This window comes from Trichinella spiralis (genome assembly GCF_000181795.1).
Source record: "Trichinella spiralis strain ISS 195 chromosome Unknown Scfld9, whole genome shotgun sequence".
NCBI lineage: Eukaryota > Metazoa > Nematoda > Enoplea > Trichinellida > Trichinellidae > Trichinella > Trichinella spiralis.
The window spans coordinates 6,813,723-6,836,537 of record NW_003526948.1 but is presented as its reverse complement, the minus strand read 5'-3'; the positions used below and the strand labels follow the sequence as shown (position 1 = coordinate 6,836,537).

Sequence of the window (22,815 nt, the reverse complement as noted above, 5' to 3'; positions counted from 1 at the left end):
ATCAAAATGAAAAGATAAAATTTGATTTTGGAAGAATTTTGACGCGCAGTAGTTGCTTCTACAAATAACTGGTGTAAATTATATTGCAAATAATTAACTTTTTCTTTTAAGGTTAATGCAGAAGCATCATTAATTTACTGCTTATTATATATATTATAATTAGCAAAATATAGACAGCGTGTACTTCTTTCAGGAATAAAGAACTCTCTGCATATTTCCTTTCTTTGATAACAATCTTAGCCTAATGTGTTATTCAGTAAATATTGCCATATGGCAGTTAAAGCTGACTGATTAACAATGACTCGGAAATTTGACATGATCATTGTTACTTTGCGTGTTTATCTTTCTTTTTTCACATGCACAGATAAATAATTTTCAGAATATAGCATTAATTTCGAACGTTACATTCCATCGTAGATGTGTACTTGTATACAAGATAGTCAAGCAAAAACCTCTTTTAAACATTTAATCATATTCAATAAGCTGAATTAAAAAACAGATTGCAATCGGAACTGTAAAAAAAGTTTTTTTCCAGTTACGCTTATAAATAAGATTATATAGTCTGCAACAAATAACTGTGAAATTTCGCAACCAGGTCCATGCAGTTCAGTTTGCTTCAAAGTTCACTTTTAACTGTTTGTTTCTTTGCTTTGTCTCCATCATCAATATTATCTAGCACCTCATTACCGACTACGTTCAGCTTCGACAGCACTGTTTTCATCGATTTAATAACTGAAATTCAAAAATGGTTATATCAAAAAAATTCAGTGCAATGTAGATTCAAATTACTTAAAATTTCAAAAAAAACATTTAATCCAGTTTGAAACAGAGAAGATAAACAAAAAGAAGTTAAATGTCATAGTATATTGTTTAAATATTCATATTCACTTGAAAATCCAACAATTACCGTAATATCCTACTGGAATTTTGATAAAAATAAAAACAGCAAATTTAATTATATTTTATATTTGCTTATTAAAGTTTAAACAGATATTCATTGTGAAAATTAAATTAAATTCAAAAATGAAGAACTGAAATTACTGTATCAATGCGATGCATTTAGTAATAGGTAACAGATGAAAGAAAATGATTTTTGAAATTGTTAGAATCATTTGAGTAATAAATCGTAATAATAATATTATTATAGAGAAAGTTGGCATTAGTTAAAGTTCATTAAAGAAAACTTACTTGGAGACGGTGCAGAATAATAATGAGTATACTGGTCGAAATTTTCAGACGGGTTTTTGATGTCCTTCATTACGTTACCTTCCGTATCTAGAGCAGTAGTAAAATGAAATGCGAAATCATGAAGAGAAAAGAAAATGAAAAGTTCCAAAAAGCATAAATATTATCAGAGGTAAGTTATAAAAGTTTTTCAATTATTGAACATTTGCATGAGTTTGAATTTGATTACCAAGAAATAGAATGCGAGGTATGTATGCCCCGTCTGGTTTGAAATCTTCTTCCCATGGTTCTTCGTCATCCTTGAAATGAATAAATGTTCTTTATTTAAAAATGATCAATGCTTGTTCAACTTACCTGAGCATTGATCATAATGAAATATTTGCTTAGTTCAATAATTGGTTTCGCTTTGACGAATTTTTTTTTCAAAACTTGACAAGCAGGGCACCATGATTTATGAATGAGCAAAAATACTGGCTTCTTTCTAAATCATACATCAAATATGCTGATCATCTTGATAAATTATTTCTTATTCAATTTGTAATAAAAGATCGAGTCATTTAGTGATGTGAAATTAATAATTACGTTTTTTTAAATGTTTTCAAACAAATTATTCATATAAATTAATGAATAAATAAATACGACAGTTTGTAATTTGTTCCATCGTCGTTTCAATATTTGCACAACTGCTTTTGTATCATTAAAGATTGTTATCCAATATGGAAAGTTGATCATCAAACAAATATGAAAGTTACTGAAAGTGCATTTAAATGGATATAGAGTTTAAAAAGGGGTTTATTGTTTTGATGAAAATGTTCACTTACTCAGTTTTGGCAGCTTCTATACCTTCTTCGTATGGAAGCCAGTTGATATCGTCGCCCCATCCTGTAATGTGGAAATGGAATGGATATTAGTGCTGCTTCAAGAAAATAAACACTGTTGGCTAACCTCTGGCATAAGGATTGGCATCTGAATGATTTGGGGTTTGGGAAATTGTTGGTTCAGTTTTGGTCGGCTCGTTGTCGTTGCCTGATTTGGCTTTTTCAGCTTGAACAATCAAGCCGAATAGCAGAAATACTGCCCAAATATGGAAGCGCATATTGTTCGCCATTCGACCGACCGGTGCCACTAGAAACGATTTTGCAAGAAATGAATTGGACGGAAAATTTACTCTTACTCAGAAAAAGACCATCGTCAGGCTGATGACGTAACAAGAAAATGACGAATTATCTTTGGACGTTAGCATTATGGTGGCAGTGTGGCGGGGTTACAAGTTTCTATGCTGAGGTCAATGACTGTTGGAACGTGGTAGAACTGGATATTTAAATGGTTGATTAAAAATTGGAACGCGCTTACAGGCAACATCCTTCTTCTTCTTCTTCTTTTTCCCTTTCCATATATATACGTGTTATAATTTTATAATTAAAATACCAGCATCCAGATAATTTAAGAAAAAACACGACTAATAAAGCAATTCTTACCGTTTTTGTAAAACGTCATTTTATTCTTATGATATAAAAAATTTCCGAAATGTAATTACAAAATCACCACATATATATACATATATATATATGTTTTCTTCTTCACCATCATCATATACTTTAGTACATTTAAATTATTTCCCATTTTTGATAACAATTGATAATCTTGTTTGAAAAAGTAATTTCTTATTGAATTTTTCCAAATAATCTCGTCAGTAATAAAAGAAAAATTTGCCATTTACTCTTTCTTTGTACTCGTAGTGAATTGAAATTCTGTTGAATTGATTTCAGTGCACCACTCTTTTTTCTTTAATTGTAAGCTCGCACAATTTACTGAATATTCAATTTGTATTAATTTAAAATCTATTTCATGATTGAATTTTTGAAAACTGTTTTACATTTTATGACAAAAAAATATTCTTCATACAGCAGCATGATGAGATTGTTTACTGGTAAACTAGATGCATTATTTTATAATAATAATAATAATAATAATATGGATGAATTTGAAAAGATGGAAAAAAAAGTGAACATTTTTTCACATCCATTTTTAGCAGTCCAATAATGGAGTAAATATTTGGTGAAAGTAAGAGAGAAAAAAGATGAAATTTATAAATAGAAATTGAAATATCATCATAATTACTACTGATGGAATTGTATGGAAAGTTGAATGAAGTTTTACAGTCAGAATAATGACAAAAATGAATAAAAAAGAAGGGAATTTAAATAAACTAGATGGTAATTATTAAAAAAAACAAAGAAGATGTGCATTAAAAATTGATGTTCAATAAATTGCTGTTGCGCATTCGCAGTACATTTCGTTTCCTGTAACGTCTGGTCAACCAAGAATCGTAACCGTCGAAAAAGGCGTTGTCCTTGCGGAGCTGTTTTCTCTGTTCAGAAGCGTAAAATTGCCAATTTATTGGATTTTCAAATCGACCATCTGGCTCTGTGTGTTCAGCATGACAATACCACTGATCGTTTGTTGATTTCCAACTTTTTTTGTACTGTTTCTTGTGATAATAATGACCACACCCTTTTTTCGTACGACGACAATATTTCGACGTACTATCCGCGAATTGTTCAAGTGGACATTGTCCAATTCTGGCCAACGTGCCGGTAATGTTCTTTACTAAATTTTTCAGCTCGTTCACGTAATCATCATTGCTGACATTTTTGTGAATATTTCCAAATTGGCGAAGGCGTCGTTGCACGGCTTTGAAAACCGAAGAACCGAACGCTTTGCTGATCGCTTTGTCCGCTTTGACGACGCTTTTCTGTGCACGATCACGCAACCGTCTCAGCACCGACTGTTTCAAAGCTGCTGTGTCCAGTGAAGGGCGATATTTGGCTCCGGATGTGGTCATTTTTTCCCTGTACTTCATCGTCACAGTGGCACCGCCCCACCGCTTGTCCACTGTTCCAAAGTTGCTGATCGTTTGTAGGAACGTCGCCAGCGACGCCCACAACGAATCCAAAGCTTCAACCGTGTCCTTCTGGCCCGTATCCAGCAGGCAAAATTTCACTTGGTCATCGGGAAATGTGAAAATTTTATCCTCGCGTCTCTGGCGCCCCTTGAGCTGCATCAACACGGCCGTGTGTCGTCGTTTCAAAGTTGCTTCACTTTTCTGCAGGCGAACTATTTCCAATTTCAAATTTTCAACGGCCTGTTGCAATTTTTCATTTCTTTCCAACAATTCATCCTTGAACGGTTGCTGAAAATGGAAAAACACAGTATGAGAAAAAGGTAAAATTATTATTTTTTCTTTAATCAAAAAAAAATATACATATTCATATATTCACTTACCCGTTTTATGCAAAACGAATCGTTCGAAATCCAACGTTCACCACCGAACGGTTCGAGATGTTCAGGTAACGTTGGAAAAGAAACATCACTTAATGGACAATCACAGTTTTCTTTCAACGCCTGCAAAATTCGCGCAATTTAAAACTGTATTATTACTGTAGTTAATATAGTTGAATTTTTTTTTGTTTTTTGTAATTCTAAAATCTTACTTTATGCAATAACGAGTCTTTGTGTAGAATTATTTTAATATTTCCAGCAGCAAAATTAATACAAATGTCTAGAATATTTTTTGAAATTAAATTATCATTTTTTTTAATGGAAAAATTTCACAAACGAATACAATGACTTATCGCCAGTATAGCCATGGAAAAGACACACCAACCGCCAGATTTGAGATTGAATCCCATTGAAGACAACTTATCATGAGCAAGTTCAGCGACCAGCGCAGTCAAGCTCACCATTTGTTCTAAAAAGCTTTCTGAAAGAAAACAAAAATAATAATCATCAAAATGAAAAAGAAAATGTGTATTCCATTAAAAAAAATTATAGAAAACCTTCAATGAATTCATTTAGCTTCAAATCAGACGCACTGTTCGCGGTCGACAAGTTTGAATCAGAACTCGATTCTAACTCTTTTTTCTGTTCAATTGGAACAGCAGAAGAAGTATCTGAAGCAAAATAATATTCACGATCTTTGGGGAAAAAAATTTTTTAATGCAAATTATAACTATCATATTCAACAAATAAGTACCAATAAACTGTTGCTCCTCGTTGTCGCTGGGGACTGCAGCCCCGACAGATGGATTATTTTCTTCCAGTAAATCGCCATCTTCAGTCGTATGAATATCATTGTACAATTCAGAAATTTCCTTGCTCGCTCCCACTTGACGAAGCACTTCCGTAACTGACTTTAAAATTAACAAAACAATAATAATAACAACATATCTACCATTAATGAAAAAAAACATTTAAACTTAATTTACATTACTTAAGATGTCATACTGTAGACATGAATACTGTTTTTCGTTTATTGATATTGAAAAAGGTCATTTTTTATGACATTAGTCACATTTAATGAATAATAATTCAATTGAAATTAAACAAATAAAGATTCTACAAAACAATTAAATCAGCATATTATGACAATGTATGTTTAATCATTGATTAACGTCGAACGTTCGAACAGTTTCGGTTGTAATTGAAGCAAAAATATAATAAAAAAAAAGAAGACATTTGTGCAGTGTTAATTTCAAAGCATAAATCAAACGAAATTTCAATTCATATTCTGAATATTGTAATTGAATTTCAACAATTGCTAGCAGAATCGGTTAACCCATATCGAAGACAGAATTGCAGCATGACGTACGTTGTTAACGTTAACACTTGGTAGGGAAATTATTGTTGCAGCTGTTGTTGGGAAGTGAATGCTGTTTGTGGAATAAGCAGGCTAATGAGAAAGCAACTGACATAGCCGCTCCGGCAGAAGAAGCAGGTCGCGATCGATGTTACTCAGTTTAGCGATCAATCACGTTCCATAGTCAAAATGCGCTTTTCAAAACCGGTGCTACGAAGCGGCACGAACGCACCAAGCATAATAGCACCAACGAATGTAAACAAACCACTCCCCCAACTACTGACTATATATTTTCCCAATTGACGATAATTTCGAGCAAAATTTTTTCAAGAAAACAAAAAATAAAACTTCATTTCACTGTTTATTATTGTACTGTATTGTATTGCCACAAATTAATGTAATAAAAAAATACGATTGATTTTCTACCGTATTAAATAAAAAGTTGAAAATAAATCAATTAAACAAATGTATTTCATCAAAATTGAACAATTTTAACTAAACTAGAATTTGAAAAAGCAAAAAACAAACGATTTTTTAAATCTGCTTTTCAAAACAAATTATAAAATACGCCATTTGAAAATGCAACTGTTCCAAATCAAACGTCTACACGTCATACGTTAAGATTAAGAAGAAAAAAAATTAATTCACGCCTTCTCCTGCATTTAATAATTGCTACATGATTGCATTTCACTTTTTCAAAGCTTCAATATGAAAATTTTGAAGTAATATTCTGCATTAAGATTAATCCCAGTTTCATCATATTTTTTTCCAAAAAAAAATATATATATATATGCATATACTTTTCTTTCATCATCAAACATCTCGTGTAAACGTCATAAATTTCCTGCCAATCAGAAAATCATAGAAAACATATTTTCATTTCGATCAAATTTGAACAATTGTCTTAAGCAAAGCAATGCTCTGACGTTGCTTTGTTTTGAAGACTGCAATTGGGAATCACTTGAGCGCTTGCAAATAATTCATCAAACACGGATAGCATTTCACAATTATAGATAATGAATTATTCTAAAATTGAAAACTAAATATTCATCAAATGGCAACAATTATCGCAGAGAAAATGTTCCAATTACAATAATTTAAAAATGACGCTTTGGTTGCCAAGTGGTTAGAATATCCATTTTCAGAACACTGTTAAAACGAGAAGAAAACGTTTGAAAATTTCACCTACCTTGAAATCTATTTAAATTTCCCCAAAATTCAACTTGTATCCAATATGCATTGCTCGTGTTAAAGTACAATATCAACGCTTATTCTTCACGTTGTTTGCATAAAAAACATTACAGCTAACAAAACATTGCACCAAGTCACGGATTATTTATCTTGTTTCTTAACTTGCCCTCTATATCCACATTATCACTGATCTACTTGTTCTAAATATACATACAGATAGATATTCAGATTCTAATTTAACCTTTATAAACCAATATTATTCGAAGAAAATTTCTGATAAACATGCTTTGAATAATATTGACAAACGTCTTAAAAATTCTTGCATTTTTTTTCAATTGTATGCATAAAATGTGGACAAAAGTTTATTGTTAGCATTCGTTGCTCAACAGGAAGTGAAGAAATTATTGCTGACGACGAAAATTTTGTTAAAGAATAGTGCTATTGCTAGATAAAATTTGATCATTGCCAGCTTAAATGCCTATCGGTGTTGCACTTTTGATGCGCGTCAATAAAAACAAGTATACAAATCAATTCGAATAATGTGAAAGTGAAATGGCATTTTAAGAAAAATTCATGTGAACGTTCAAAAAGTAGTAAACAATGAAAATGGAATATTATTTTTGCATGGGAAAAACTGATGATAAAAGAAATCGATTTTCAAATCCCAGTATGCAAAATTGGAGAAAAATCATGAAAGTAATGATTGTGCTGCAAAAAGAGGGTGCAGATCAAATGTGAACAATTCGAACTGCAATTGCCTGTAAGCAGCGCAACGGTTAAAGATTTTTCAAACCAAAATTATTTTGCTCGTGTCCAAGAATCAAATAAATGCAAAAGTTGCCCAATTTAGAGAATATAAAAATCTAACATGTTCTCATATGAAACAAATTTTGGCAATGAATTATAAGCTACAATGAGATATATTTAAAAGTTATAATAAATAGAATTAAGAAGTTTCACTACATAATATAATTTCAGAAATCGAGACTAAACTGAAGAGGTGTCCCATGTGAATGTTGAATGCAAAATTAAAATTATCCGAAATGCTTATTCTGGAAAAAAATATACTTGCATACCGTATTCAGAGTTTGCCAATCGCTGAATTCGCAGTCATCGCCGGAATCGTCAAGCTGATCCCATTCTTCAGAATCATCACAACTTACAACGTCCTCCATCCTTAATATACAAATACAGGAAAAGCTGATAAATAATGGAACAAACAGAAATTTTCGAGAAGCAGAACAATAAAGCTTGCAAAACTAGAAAGCTGCACGTCACCGCGAAATTCTGCTTCGTTTGCAAACATAAATAAGAAAAACAAGTTTCCAACATTATATGTTGTAAACAGTGCAAATAGAGCTTACTGACAGGGAAAGAAAAAAAGCAATCTACTAAAGGAGCATTCTCACATGAAAAAGCTGTGATTCGTTTTGACAACTGCAACACTAGTTTTTCATCTGCAGATCACCAGTACACGATAAGCTTATTGTTCGATCAGCTGACCAAATTATACCTCATTGTCAATATATGGTAATCACAGTGAAACGAACCAAAATTGCAATTTTGTAAATTACTTAAAAAAGCAACAGTAAATTATTTGGATAATTTTGTTTATTTATGAAAAAAAGAAATAATGAACTGAAATAATTTTAGTTGAGAAGTATAAACACAAAGTTGTTTATCTGATAAATCGTATCTGGAGCACTGGGTCATTTTTGTCATGAAGAGTAATGTTAATATGACAATCACTTGTTTTTATCCATAGCTTTTGAAGCTTATATGGCATATTTTAGATGTTGGCATATGCAATTTTTTTTGCATCTATGAAATAAATCAATCTATAAAAAGAATAATACAATATTTTACCAAGTGGAGGAATGACAATTTTGTTTCAGTGAAATATAATTTTATGGCATACTATTAGGTTTGAACAAAATATTTATTAGCAAAGCTCAAAAATTTCAAGTATATATAGTAAAACTTTTTGTATTTCTTGCATCTCGATAGCAAGGAAGTATTTCCATACAGTTTCTTTCTTTTTAATTCATATTTCGTAATTGAAATGCATCCATGAGTACCTAACTGAATATAATGGGCAATTATTACTTCGCTGCAGACGTAATATATTGTGTACTGCTCTATACGATAGGCTTGTGCATTGAAAAAAAATCATCGCATCAAAGCACAATAGTATCTCTCTTCGACGACTCTGTTTTAAATGAAGTAATGAAATAAATTTTAAAAAAGCTATTCAGGATTTTCTTTATTACATCACTGTACTATTCATAATAATTCTCTAAAATTTCAAACGCGCATTATAAATAACGCTACTTATAATAGAAATAAGAAAAGTTATTTATTATCTGAAACTACAATCATGTTTCTTAATGCTGAGACTTTACTTTAGGACCTTTTAATATTTTTAAATTCATTGAAAACAAACTTCAATCCATTTTCTCCAAATCATATAAATGCATTATTCAGCATTAATCAGAAATAACGTATATTAAATAATCAGAAGTACTCTAGCTTTTTCTGCTGTTTTAATCATATTTATTATTTTTAAAAATTAACTGCTTAAAAATTTGTTTTTTCATTTATTTTTTCAACAAGTTTATTTCGCTTGCTTTTTTTGACGTGTCGCACAGGTAACTGGTGAACTTAATTTCTAATAAGTTTTACAGTACCTTTTATCGTATTACTGCTACGTTGCACAAAAGTGGAATACGTATTGAAAAAAGAACGATGCTTAAGAAGTTCGAAGCGAAATCTGCTCGTGTGAAAGGTTACGTTTATTTAATTTTTATTGTTTTATTATAAATATGGCATAAATTATTAAATGTTAGGATAGTTGAAATTAGCATTTTATTTATTTTCAGGTGTTTCCCTTGAGAAATGAATAAACTGAAATCTAATTTCATACTGTGAAAAATTGCCCCGAGTTTTAGAATGTTAAATTAATTTATCTGTTAATTTTAATGTTTTGTATTCAGATTTAAAATATTTTAATGAAATTGTCGTTTTGGTGACTTGGTTAATTGCTTAAAATGGCATAGAATTGTTTATATTATTATTATTATTAAATAATATGCTTTTATAGGACTTTCTTTTCACCCTGTGCGTCCATGGATTCTGGCGAGTTTGCATTCCGGTGTCATTCAAATGTGGGATTATCAACTGTGTGTGTTGATGGAAAAATATGAAGAGCACGATGGTCCTGTAAGAGGTATATGCTTTCATCCGCAGCAGCCACTTTTTGTCTCTGGAGGCGATGATTACAAAGTGAAAGTATTGTTAATTTTGTGGTTTTGTTTCTACTGCAGCATTGTTTTCTCTGTTATTAGGTTTGGAATTATAAACAGCGCCGTTGTCTGTTCAATCTTATTGGTCATTTGGACTACGTGCGTACAACGTTTTTTCACAACAAATATCCCTGGATAATCAGTGCATCTGATGATCAGACCATTCGAATATGGAACTGGCAGTCTCGCAGCAGTATCGCTATAATAACTGGCCATAATCACTACGTGATGTGCGCTCAGTTTCACCCGACCGATGATTTGATAGTTAGCGGTTCTTTGGATCAAACGGTCCGAATTTGGGATATGTCGGTTTTGAGGAAGAAGAATGCCGCACCTGGTTTGCATTCGTTTGATGACCGAATCTATCGACCTGTTGGACAGACGGATCTGTTCGGACAGTCGGACGTAATTGTTAAGCATGTTTTGGAAGGTCACGACCGGGGCGTGAATTGGGTCACTTTTCATCCCACGATGTGTTTGGTTGCCTCTGCAGCCGATGATCGCCAAATAAAATTATGGCGATACAACGAATCCAAAGCTTGGGAGGTTGCAATTCACTTTGCTGTTTTCAATTTATTGTCCAATGTGGTATAAAGTTTTTTTTTATTTTTTGTTTTTCAGGTGGACGTATGCCGGGGGCATTTTAACAACGTTTCTTGTGTTCTTTTCCATCCAAGAACAGATTTGATTCTATCTGATGCGGAGGATAAAACTATTCGAGTTTGGGATTTGCAGAAGCGCACTTGCTTGATGACATTCCGGCAGGAGAACAGTCGTTTTTGGATTTTAACGGCGCATCCGACGTTGAATTTATTTGCCGCCGGTCACGACGGTGGTATGATCGTCTTCAAGATTGAACGTGAAAGACCTGCATTTACTGTTTATGAAGAAAATCTGTTTTACGTTAGGGTATTTGATAAGAAGTTCATTCCAAAAGCATCTGTCAATTGATTGCTCAAAGCAAATTAAACAAATGCATATATATATTTATTTATTTTTTAGGATCGCATTTTGCGGAAATTGAACCTTCGAACTAGCAACGACGTACCTTTGATATCGTTGCGTGGCAAAAGCCACACTCCGTATTATTCTTTGTCGTATAATCCTGCGGAGCACAGCGTTATAATTACCACTCGAATGCCGGCCATTGAAAATTGCGTTTATGACATCTATGCACTTCCGAAAAAAGAAAATACTTCTGAAAATACGGAAGTTGAAGTAGGTGAAGGAAAGCGTAATCACGGTTTTGCTGCCCTGTGGATTGCTCGTAATAGGTGAGTTTTATTGTTGTTTCTGTTTAATCTTTTTCATTCAGTCATTAATAAAATTAAACTAATAATCATTATGGTATATAGTTTTACGCATTCAAATTATGTATACATTATATATAGGACAGTTTAATAAATGAAGAGCATTGAAATAATTTATTGAATGTAATTTCTTATTAATTCGTTCGTTTTGTGTGTGATATTGGGTGGGGGGGGGGGGAGAATTGTAAATTAAGAAACTTTTCAAATTCAAATTTATAATTTTCATTTTAGATATGCAGTTGTGGACCGTTCACGCAATATTATTATAAAAGATGTGAATCATGAGACAGTGAAAACTATAGAATTGTCATCATGTGAGGATATCTTCTATGCGGGCATTGGTATGTTGCTGATTCGAGATTTGGATGGCATGACACTTTATGATGTGCAACAGAAGCGAGTCATTGCTACACTGAGAGTTGCTAGTGTGAGTGGATAAAAAATGGTGTTGTGACAGTTGGCCAATAGTTTTTATTATCTTCAGGTGCGTTATGTAGTTTGGACATCGGACATGAGTGTTGCTGCTTTATTAAGCAAGCATCACATTACTTTGGTTACTAGAAAATTGAAACTTCTCTGTTCTACGCATGAAAGCAATCGCGTGAAATCGGGATCCTGGCACAATGCCGAAGTTTTCATCTACACCACCACCAATCATATAAAGTATATGCTAGCTAACGGAGATAATGGTATTATTCGCACACTCGATGTACCGCTTTACGTCGCGCAAGTTATTGGAGGCGACTTAATTTGTTTGAAGTAATTGTTTCTGTGGTGATTAGTATTCAAATGGTTGAAATTTTGATTTTTTTTGTGCTTCTTTTCATTTTTAGCCGTGAAGCGCTGCCGAAAAAAGTTTCCATCAATGTCAATGAGTACATGTTTAAGTTGGCGTTGATCAGACATCAAAATGATACTGTACTGCAGATGGTACGCAATTCAAATATAATTGGTCAGGCGATTATTGCTTATTTGCAAAAGAAAGGCTATCCTGAAATTGCTTTGCACTTTGTCAAAGATGAGAAGACTAGATTCGGTTTGGCGTTGCAGTGTTGCAATTTGGACATTGCCTTCGAGGCGGCCAAGCTTCTTGACGACCGAATCTGTTGGGAAGCATTGGCCAGCGCAGCACTGATCCAGGTTTATTTGTTGGTTTTGGTTTTGTTGTTTGTTTTTTTTTATTTCTGACAAAAAATGACACGTTGTAGGGCAACCATCAGATCGTAGAAACGGCATATCAGCGTGTGAAAAATTTTGAAAAACTTTCATTTTTGTATTTTATAACTGGAAATGTTGAAAAACTGAAGAAGATGATGAAAATAGCCGAAATTCGCAAGGACCTTTGCGGGCAGTTTGAAGTGGCTTTGTTGCTCGGCGATGTCAGAGAGCGGGTGCGAATACTCACTGCGAATGGTATGCAAATGTTGGCTTTTTGTACCGCGAAAACACATGGATTGGAAACAGAAGCAGCAGAAATTGGAGCTTCGATTCTATCCAATGGACAACAGCTTCCTCAGTGTAGCAGTAATGCCAAGTTGCTCATCCCGCCGCCAGTCATTTACCGCAATGACGAAAATTGGCCTCATCTTACTGTCAGTAAAGGTTATTTTGAAGGTGAGATCACTTGGGAAAATATGTTTTATTTTTTACATAACTATACCCAACGGTAAACATATTCTGTCTGTATTTAGCGCAGCTGAGTAAATCAGCAACTGAAGTTGGAAAGACTTTAGAAGATCCATTAGGTGTTGTTGACGCAGATATTGTTGAGGCTGGAGAAGGTTGGGGTGAAAATGAAGATTTGCTGAAAACTCCGGAAATAGGCGACGAGGAGGTGAAAGAATTTGAACTGGAAGATGACGGTGGCGGATGGGAAGTGGACGATAACATTGATCTTCCACCTGATTTGTTGGAATTGTCCAGTCCGACAGATGAAGAAGGCGGTGGTTTTGTACCTCCAGCTCGTCAGGCCTCTACAGCAGTACGTTGGGTGGTCAATACACGCCTTCCTATGGTGCACGTTGTTGCTGGATCATTTGAAAGCGCTTTTCAGTAAGCATCTTGTATTACTTTAATATATATATATATATATATATATATATGTATATACATTGAGACTTTGTGTATAATTTCTAAGTGTGTTTTACGTATTTTTTTGCTGTTGTTAAGGTTACTTCGTGATCAGATAGGCGTGGTCAACTTCAAACCATTTCGGCAGCATTTTATGGCATTGTATTGTCGATCGAAGTTGGTGCTTGAATGTTTGCCAGTCATTTCACCGCTAATTTTATACCCTACAAAAGACGGCGGAAATCCAATGGACCGTAATACTTTACCACCAGTCGGATTGAAAATGTCCTATATGGCTACGGAGTTGCAGGTAGAAAATTGTACTGCTGTTTAGTAAAAAAAATTCAGATAAATCAATTTAACAACTTCAGGCTTGTTATCGACTGACAACGGCAGGAAAATTCGTCGATGCAGTGGAACATTTTCACAACTTGCTATTGTGGATACCGTTGATGGTGGTCGACAATCGTCAAGAAATTAGAGAGGCGATGCATTTGGTGGAAATTTGTCGAGAATATTTGGTCGGTTTGAGTTTGGAACTGAAACGTAAAGAGATGCCCAAAGAGCAGCTGAAAGATCAGATATTGTCTGCTGAAATGGCATCTTATTTTACTCGTTGCAAATTGCAAGCTGCGCATCAAATGTTGACTCTGCGCACGGCGGTCAATCTGTTGTTTAAGTTGAAAAATTACAAGACTTGTTCGACAATGTGCCGACGATTGCTGGAATGTGGTCCAAAAGACGATGTGAGACAGCAGATGAATCAGATTTTGACATTCTGTGAAAAGAGTTTAACGGATCAGCACCCGATGGAATATGATGCGCTGAATCCATTCGAAATTTGCGCAGGTACTTATCGACCAATTTACCGTGGAAAAGCTATGGCAAAGTGCCCGTTTTGTGGTGCCAGTTATGTGCCGAACTTAGCGGGAAGCGTCTGCAAAATATGCCGTGTTGCAGAAATTGGAAGAGATTGTCTTGGAATGACAATTAGCACTGTAGAGTTGAAATGAATTCAGTGTGATTGACTGTGTTGTTCGTTTTCAGTTTTAAGCATTCAGTATCCTTCTCCTATTTTTCCGAGTAACGAAATTTTTTATACTGTGAAGGTTTGTTTGTGTTTTATTTCAATTTGGAAAAACTTTGGTTGGTTGTTGATATCCTTTTAATTCGTATCCTCTGTTCTATATTCTGTACAGTCGTTGGCAACACTCATTTCGAATAACAAAGCCACTTCATTCATAATGATACCATTATTACGGTGGTGATGAGTGTAATTTTATTTTCTTTCTGATTGCTATTTCAGGATTAGGAGCAGTAAGCGGATTAGACTTGTTTTGAAGCCACAAAGAAGTCGCAGGCTAACAATGTTTTGAGTTTCATTTGTTGGCAGAGCATTATTGCGCCAACATTTCACATGCTTGGAAAAGGAGACCAGAACCTCATGAACAATAAAGTTGTAATTAACAATCACCCATTTCTGGAGATAGCATTTGATATTATAAATTGTTATATGAAACCTAAAATATGAAAAAAAACCCTGAAAAACGATCATTCCACCAATGGAATTCGAAATATCCTGTACGTTTATCCGTTTGCGTATTTTTATGCATTGCAAAATATTTAATACATTTTTATACAGTGCAGTGAGATATAGTAAAGAGGCAAGGCAGAACTGTTTACTTGACAATTCTCATGTCTCTCCGATAAGTGCATCAGTCGTGCAAGTATAACACGAAAAAATGTGAACGCTTGAAACGCGTTGACGCGTTCTTAATGAAAAATCCGTGGCAACTTCTGTCTGAAGAAGGAGCGACAAGTCTACAGTAACCAAGCAACAAATTTCAAGGCTGCCTAGTTGTTATTTCTCATGCTTTTATACTGTTTGGTTTTCGTTTTCTGTAGTTTCGAAGTGGTTTCCGAATTTTTTCTAAAGACAATTTCATTGAGTTTTCATGGGTTGTCATGGGTTAAATGAAGGATTTTGCAACTGATCAGATCTGGATTTCCTTAGACTGAGCTAATTAGTAAACGGATATTGCGTGGCCTGATAACTCAAGCTATTACAGGAAACATCAAGATTGAAGTAATTGATCAAACGAGCAAAAGAATGGAAACATTCTGCATCTAGCAGTAAATACACACGACTACAACATGAAATCATTTACATTATTCAGACATTATTCAAACATACAACTGGCGGAATGTGATCAATTGAGATTGATAGGAGCAACGTTATTGAAGTGACCGTCAAGTGTAAATTGAAAATATAACAGAAAACATTAGTAGTTCATAAAAAGGAACGTTGACAACAGTATTTTAAAACTGCTTTTGTTTTAACACGCAGAAAGAAAAACTTGTTTCCTCTCAATAAAAATGCTTTTCCACTAATTTGGTGTATGGCTGTGTTAAGAGACTTGTAAACGTCGACAATGCGGATACTGTCGTCGACGTTAGCGAACCTGCGTGTCGGGTTCGAATACAGCAGTGTACGGTGGTGACGTATGTGGTGAATGTGCTTTGCCGGTGTTGTGAGTTGCCGTTATTTGGTGATTGTGTTCGGTCTAGTTTTGATTGTGTGTATGCGTGTTCCATTGAGTCATTCTTGGTCTTATTATCTCTGGCTCAGCATTATTCGTTTGTGAATAAACTGTGTCGACTCTCGATCGAGTTTTCATTAACAGTTATCGTGACCCAAGTCGGACTGTTTAACGCATTAGACTTTCCCGCCTTGCAATAACAAACCTAAATACAGTCCACTAATATCACAAACAAGTGACTTACAATTTCGCTCGTGAGAAGACTATAGAAATTTTGCAAACATAGTATAATAGGAAAATCTCAATGAAAATTCATTTATATGCCAATATGACAATGAAATAAAATATTTAAAAGGTTTGGGATAAATTTGAAAGGGTGTGTTTAATAATTTTATGTAATACACAGTAGAACCTGATTTTCTGTAAGTACAGTAAGAGAAAAGTATTGCTGATGAAGTTAGAGATTGGGTAAATTTTAACGTACGATCAATCCGATGTGGTGCGTTCTTGCGCGCAAAGTTTGCGTTTTCTGTTTCTGCCATCAATGGAATAAACAGAATGATCATTCGAGTCAGTTTCAGCGAAACGCACTTGTTTTTGGAAGGGAATCGTTTTTCACTGAAGTATAATGATTAGGATTGAAATAAATCTATCGTGATTGTCCGTCTAAAAATGAAGAAAAACATTCTACATGTTGAGATTGAATTAAATTGTAGTGCTGAATTATATGATGTTATTGCATTATGCGACAATATTTTCTGAACATGAGGAAATTCAAATTATGTGCGTATACCACATAAGTGAATTGCTGAAGCTTAGTTTTGTATATTTGAGTTGCTCATTATAGTAATTACATGTTAACCGGTAACCAGATCTACATGTTAAGATATTGTATACGGATTAAAGATGAAACAAAACTTGATTTAGCTATATTGTTGCACATTAACTCATGAAGTGAAATCGATTAAAGAAATGCATAATGCCAGTGCTATTGAGTGACTATGGGGCCGTTTGTCTTTCCAAATGGTTGTGGTGAAGAAGAATGGCAGATCGTTCAGTACTCTACATTGGCAACTGTCCTGTAAATTTTGTTGCATTTCATGCTGCACGATCTCTTTTTAATTACTTTAATGAAATTGATGATTAAATGAAAGAAAATGAAGAAATTGAATAAATAATTTAACTGTGCAGCATGTATTTCATAAAAATTTAATGTCAGTTAAAATGAAGCTAATGATCAAAGGTAATTGCCAACAAATAAAATAAAAAATGTATTAAATTTGAAAAGGGTAAAATTTGTTGAAATGAATTAAAAGAATTGAAACTATCATTAAGAGAAGTTTTCATTTCAATGAATTACAGTCGGTCCGCAACATTCAGGTTATGTGCATTCCGGCGGAAACTGCTTTATTTTCTCATAAATATATATAGTTGCATTTATCGTTATGGCGGTTTTGAAATTTGCAAATGTTGACAGCCGACTGTATCAAATATGAATTTCTATACATGAATCTAAAACGTATTGTAATAAAAATATCAATAAAAATTAACCCAAGAAAACTGAATAATTAGCATTAAAAACATAATTATGCATAGCGATGAATTACAAAATAGACTAGACAACAGGTTCCAGTAGTGAAGAAGCCAAGCAAAAATTCCTGCGTAGGAGACAGCTGGATTGTGTTGGAATGAAAAAAAAATGATCAAAACCCAACATTTGGATACGATGAAAGAAATTAATGGAAAGTTGATGAGCTAATTAATCGCGGTACTCAACCAACATATGGGTGTGAATATCACAAAACCATATTATTAAAATGGTTTTTGATGATCATGGTTCCTCATGATGAAATATTGTATTCACAACCCGTTTTGTGAATATCACAAAACCACATTATTAAGGTGGTTTGTGATTATAAAAACCCTAATGCTGAATGCTTGCATTGCGAAAATCTTGAACTATGAGGCTTTATTTAGAAGTATGACACTCATACGCATACCCCACAATGAGATGATAAGGTAGTAAAGGAATATAAAACGTAATCCAATGTATTTGGTTAAAAATATTCAGGTTGTTATACCGCAGTTTTGAAAACGAATGGTTAAACACTAATAATGTATTCAAATAATAAGTATATGGTGTGATCATGCTATTCGACCAGTGCGATTATGCATAGCTTTTTATGCTTTGAACTTTAAATATGTTTCAAGATTTAATAAGCATATCATAACAGGCAATGATGGTTAATGTGAAATACCGTTTTATCAGTGCGGTTGTGATTACTCCCAATGTTAATGCCGATTGTATTTTTGTACGAATACTGTAGCATCATGATTGTACACGCAATTTTCGCAATGCTATTATATCGAGTACCTGCTCCGGCATCATCGCGCATGATTTACCAGTGTGATATTATATGCATATTGTTGATGCCGAAGAAATCGAAAACCATATTCTGTTTGCTGATACTTGTTGATTTTAAATCTGTCGCATATGCATCGTAATGTTTTTGAATAACATCATATGAGTAATGATGGTTTCGAATATCATTGTATGCATAGTAATGTTTTTCAATTATGAATTTTCCATTGAATTAAACATATCGATAAAAATTAACCCAAGAAAACTGAATAATTAGCATTGAAATTATAATTATGCATAGCAATGAATTACAAAATAGACTAGACAGCAGGTTCTAGTATTAAAGAAGACAAGCAAAAGTTCCTGGGCATGAAGCTGCATGATGGTGTTAGAATGAAAAAAATTATCAAAACCCAACATGTCATTTTTGTTATGTAAGCGTAATAAAATAATGATGAGGTGTTGGTTCGGGGTTGTGAACCCCATAGTGAGGGATTCTGTCTGGCTTCTCCCATATTCCCCTCTTACAAAGGAGAATTTGAGGCGGAATACAAAGCTATAGACAATACCTTACAAAAGTTATAATATCCTTTTTTTAAAAGGTATATTATAATATGCATAATGATCTTTAAAGAATATTGAACTTTTGATGAAAGGGGATATCAAAATTCCCCGGTTTTTATCATAATAGTTTAGCTTTGAATGTTATATGCCGTGTTTGGTAGTTAGAATGAAATATGTACTTGCGATGTATTTCGTTTGGTTGTGCATTCTTTCTGAATTCTATAGTTTAAATGTACAACAGGGTTAAATAGATATATTATAATGCGCACACGCATCTTCATCATTGTGGTTGTGTATAATTATCGTAGCAGTATTCACAATGTGAATGGGGGATGAATGGAAATAGGAATATTATAGCATACATGATGGTCAGTATCATGATCATACACGCAGTTTTGGCGATCCGGTTATGCTTAATGCGCGTGCCTGTAGCATGCATGATTTACTCGTGTATGGGACGATTTTATAAAATATTAATTTTTATTCATGAATCTAAAAAATATGAATAAAAATAACCTAATAAAACTGAATAATTAGCATTATAAATATAATTATGTATGACAGACACTAGGCAACAGGTTCTAGTAGTGAACAAGTCTTGCATAAAGTCTTATGCATTAGGGTGTTTGATTCTTCCCGAAGATTAAAAGAATACAAAAGACTATTCTATGCAGAGACTGTTAAAAAATATCAAAAAGAAAGACTTCTATAAAGAGGCTGTTAAAAAAATATCATAAAAACAATAGGTGTATCTTTAATTAAGAAAGAAAGAAAGAAGTCCATTGTAATAAACCTATCGATAAAAATTAATCCAAGAAAACTGAATAATTAGCATTGAAATTATAATTATGCATGGCAATGAATTAAAGAATAAACTAGACAACAGATTCTAGTATTGAAGAAAAGCAAAAATTCCTGGGCATGAAGCTGCATGAATGTGTTAAAATGAAAAAAAATTATCAAAACCCAACATGTCATTTTGAATATATAAATGTGATAAAATAATGATGGAGCACGCAAATCGGGGTTGTATGCCCCATGATAAGGGATTATATATCACAAATCCCCTAATGTCAAAGGTGGACTGTCATAAAACCCCAATAATAAGGGATTGCAAATCACAAATCCATAATATAAAGGTGGACTGTGATGAAGGAAGCGATTCCTCATGATGCGAAAAAATTGGGCATCTTGCCTTGCATCAGACTTTGTTTTTTTAAAAAAAATCAGTATGTCGGATAAGCCCTACGAAGAACATAATGTTCTTCTTCGAAATGTATCTTGTAATATGCATAATGTTTTGCAAAAAAACTTCAACTGTTTGTGATGGGGATTGTACAATAATCCCAGTTTTTACCACGAGAGTTTTTCTTTCGGTGATTAGTATGAACTGTGTATTCGCGATTTATTCCGTTTGGTTGTGTATTCCTTCTGAATTCTATAAATTGAAATGTGCCACAGTGTCTAATAGATACATCATAATATGCAGGATGATTAACATGAAATGCACACTTGCTTGTTTATGATTGCGACTGTGTATACTTATTCGTAACAGTAATCACAGTGTTAATTAGGGTTGAAAAGAAATACGAATATTACAGCATACATGATGGTCAGTAGGATTATCATACACGCAGTTTTAGCGAGCTATTATTTTACCTATATCCGCTAGAGCGTATTGGTGATGCCGAAGAAATTGAAAGCCATGTGCTGTTTGCTGATATTTATTGATTTTAAATCTGTCGCACCTGCATCGCAATGTTTTTGAATAACAATATATGAATAATGATGGTTTCGAATATCATTGTATGCATAGTAATGCTTTTGAATTATGAATTTTCCATTGTAATAAACTTATCGATAAAAATTAATCCAAGAAAACTGAATAATTAGCATTAAAATTATAATTATGCATAGCAATGAATTACAAAATAGACTAGACAACAGATTCTAGTATTGAAGAAGACAAGCAAAAGTTCCTGGGCATGAAGCTGCATAATTGTGTTAAAATGAAAAAAATTATCAAAACCCAACATGTAGTTACGATGAAATGATCCTGATAGAAAGTTGAAGGCATTTCCATATCGTGGTGTCTTACCACCACCAAGTGATGTATCACAGACCCATTTTATAATGATGGTTTGTGATTTCGGTTGTCTTATTATGGTAATTACATGTTTTGCTGTTTCTCAGCGAAAGAGTTTGATACTGAAGAAACAAACGTTAATTGGGTGGGGTTGAATGATAGTAATGCTTCATAAATTTGTGAAAATGCGGTTAGTTTGATATTACGAGGAAACAAATAATTAAAGTATAGTAATCTATGTGATTAGTATAAAAAGCATTAAACTATCCTACTAATGTGATTTTGTATAGCTTTCCTAAACTTCTCAATTTAAATGTGTAGCAGGATTTAATAAGTATACCAAAATAGGCATGATGATTTATGTAAAATACGACTTTATCACTACCTTTGTGAATACTCGCAGTGTTAATGAGTAGTGTATTTTTGTACGAATAGTGTAGCAACATGATGATTAGTATAATGATCATACACGCAATTTTAGCAATGCCATTATATAGAGTACGTACTTCGGCATCATCGCGCGTGATTTACCAGTGTGATATTATATGTATATTGGTGATGCCGAAGAAATTGAAAACCGTATGTTTGCTGATACTTATTGATTTTAAATCTGTCCCACATGCATCGCAATGTTTTTGAATAACATTATATGAATAATAATGGTTTCGGATATCATTGTATGCTTTGTTTTTGAATTATGAATTTTCTTCATGAAAATAAAAGGATTTTAAATAAAAGTATGAATAAAAATTAACACAAGAAAACTGAATAATTAGCATTAAAAATATAATTATGCATGGCAATGAATTAAAGAATAAACTAGACAACATTCTAGTATTGAAGAAGACAAGCAAAAATTCCTGGGCATGAAGCTGCATGATTGTTTTAAAATGAAAAAAATTATCAAAACCCAACATGTCATTTTGAATATATGAATGTGATAAAATAATGATGGAACTGGCAATTCGGGGTTGTACCCCCCCCCCATAATCAGGGATTATCTATCACAAACCCCCAATGTCAGAAGGGGACTGTGATAAAACACCCATAATAAGTGATTACATATCACAAACCCCCAATCTAAAGGTAGAATGTGGTGAAACCCTCGTAATAAGGGGTTACATATCACAAACCCCTAAAATAAAGATGGATATGAAGAAAGAAGTACGCAGTAATCCCAAAAAATTTAACTTCCTTTTTTAAAAGGTATATTGTTGTGGTGAAAAATAATATGTCGGGTAAGCCCTACAAAGAATATAATATTCTTTTTCGAAAGGTATATTATAATATTTATAATGTTTCACAAAAAATTTTGAACTTTTTGTGATGGCTATAGTAAAATATCCCGTTTTTATCACGAAAGTTTTTCTTCGTGTTATATAAATCGTGTTCGGTGATTAGTATGAACTGTGTATTCGCGATTTATTCCGTTTCTACTTCTTCTGAATTCTATAAATTGAAATGTAACAGTGTCTAATAGATACATCGTAATATGCAAGGATGATTACATTAAATGCACACTTGCTGTTTCATGATTGCGACTGTGTATACTTATCGTAACGTACT

At 33.3% G+C, this 22,815-nt stretch overlaps 4 protein-coding genes across 4 annotated transcripts; 2 read left to right on the top strand and 2 right to left on the bottom strand.

The window, feature by feature from the left end:
• Nucleotides 1–616: 616 nt before the first annotated feature.
• Tsp_10270 (thioredoxin domain-containing protein 12) lies at nt 617–2,281 on the bottom strand. The gene is made up of 6 exons (XM_003372463.1): nt 2,131–2,281; nt 2,007–2,067; nt 1,540–1,666; nt 1,415–1,484; nt 1,189–1,275; nt 617–732 (listed from the first exon to the last, which is right to left on the bottom strand). The coding sequence occupies exons 1-6, from the start codon at nt 2,279–2,281 to the stop codon at nt 617–619; spliced, it is 612 nt and encodes a 203-aa protein (XP_003372511.1).
• Nucleotides 2,282–3,433: 1,152 nt separating this feature from the next.
• Tsp_10269 (hypothetical protein) lies at nt 3,434–5,520 on the bottom strand. The gene is made up of 7 exons (XM_003372462.1): nt 5,473–5,520; nt 5,222–5,378; nt 5,025–5,138; nt 4,805–4,948; nt 4,680–4,747; nt 4,471–4,590; nt 3,434–4,378 (listed from the first exon to the last, which is right to left on the bottom strand). Exons 1-7 carry the CDS (start codon nt 5,518–5,520, stop codon nt 3,434–3,436), a joined length of 1,596 nt encoding a protein of 531 aa, XP_003372510.1.
• Nucleotides 5,521–9,486: 3,966 nt separating this feature from the next.
• On the top strand, nt 9,487–15,073 carry Tsp_10268 (hypothetical protein). Its single transcript, XM_003372461.1, has 15 exons — nt 9,487–9,516; nt 9,629–9,663; nt 9,700–9,800; nt 10,116–10,303; nt 10,360–10,905; nt 10,939–11,226; nt 11,320–11,591; nt 11,859–12,054; nt 12,112–12,386; nt 12,461–12,767; nt 12,836–13,229; nt 13,319–13,679; nt 13,797–14,007; nt 14,069–14,700; nt 15,004–15,073. The coding sequence occupies exons 1-15, from the start codon at nt 9,487–9,489 to the stop codon at nt 15,071–15,073; spliced, it is 3,906 nt and encodes a 1,301-aa protein (XP_003372509.1).
• Nucleotides 15,074–18,592: 3,519 nt separating this feature from the next.
• On the top strand, nt 18,593–19,632 carry Tsp_10267 (hypothetical protein). The gene is made up of 3 exons (XM_003372460.1): nt 18,593–18,709; nt 19,059–19,177; nt 19,521–19,632. Exons 1-3 carry the CDS (start codon nt 18,593–18,595, stop codon nt 19,630–19,632), a joined length of 348 nt encoding a protein of 115 aa, XP_003372508.1.
• Nucleotides 19,633–22,815: the final 3,183 nt, after the last annotated feature.

What these genes read in the sequence shown, in the direction of transcription:
- Tsp_10270 (XM_003372463.1), bottom strand. Translation starts at nt 2,281, where the DNA reads ATGCGCTTCCATATTTGGGCAGTATTTCTGCTATTCGGCTTGATTGTT. An exon ending in TCATTATGATCAATGCTCAG is followed by an intron (nt 1,485 to 1,539) that starts GTAAGTTGAACA and finishes ATTCATTTCAAG; the next exon opens with GATGACGAAGAACCATGGGA. An exon ending in TTATTCTGCACCGTCTCCAA is followed by an intron (nt 733 to 1,188) that starts GTAAGTTTTCTT and finishes TTTGAATTTCAG; the next exon opens with TTATTAAATCGATGAAAACA.
- Tsp_10269 (XM_003372462.1), bottom strand. Translation starts at nt 5,520, where the DNA reads ATGACCTTTTTCAATATCAATAAACGAAAAACAGTATTCATGTCTACA. An exon ending in CGAGGAGCAACAGTTTATTG is followed by an intron (nt 5,139 to 5,221) that starts GTACTTATTTGT and finishes ATTTTGCTTCAG; the next exon opens with ATACTTCTTCTGCTGTTCCA. An exon ending in GGCGATAAGTCATTGTATTC is followed by an intron (nt 4,748 to 4,804) that starts GTTTGTGAAATT and finishes AAAATATTCTAG; the next exon opens with ACATTTGTATTAATTTTGCT.
- Tsp_10268 (XM_003372461.1), top strand. Translation starts at nt 9,487, where the DNA reads ATGCATTATTCAGCATTAATCAGAAATAAC. An exon ending in TTTTTTGACGTGTCGCACAG is followed by an intron (nt 9,664 to 9,699) that starts GTAACTGGTGAA and finishes TAAGTTTTACAG; the next exon opens with TACCTTTTATCGTATTACTG. An exon ending in TCAATTTATTGTCCAATGTG is followed by an intron (nt 10,906 to 10,938) that starts GTATAAAGTTTT and finishes TTTGTTTTTCAG; the next exon opens with GTGGACGTATGCCGGGGGCA.
- Tsp_10267 (XM_003372460.1), top strand. Translation starts at nt 18,593, where the DNA reads ATGCTATTATATCGAGTACCTGCTCCGGCATCATCGCGCATGATTTAC. An exon ending in TATTCTGTTTGCTGATACTT is followed by an intron (nt 18,710 to 19,058) that starts GTTGATTTTAAA and finishes AATAATGATGAG; the next exon opens with GTGTTGGTTCGGGGTTGTGA. An exon ending in ATAGACAATACCTTACAAAA is followed by an intron (nt 19,178 to 19,520) that starts GTTATAATATCC and finishes GGAATATTATAG; the next exon opens with CATACATGATGGTCAGTATC.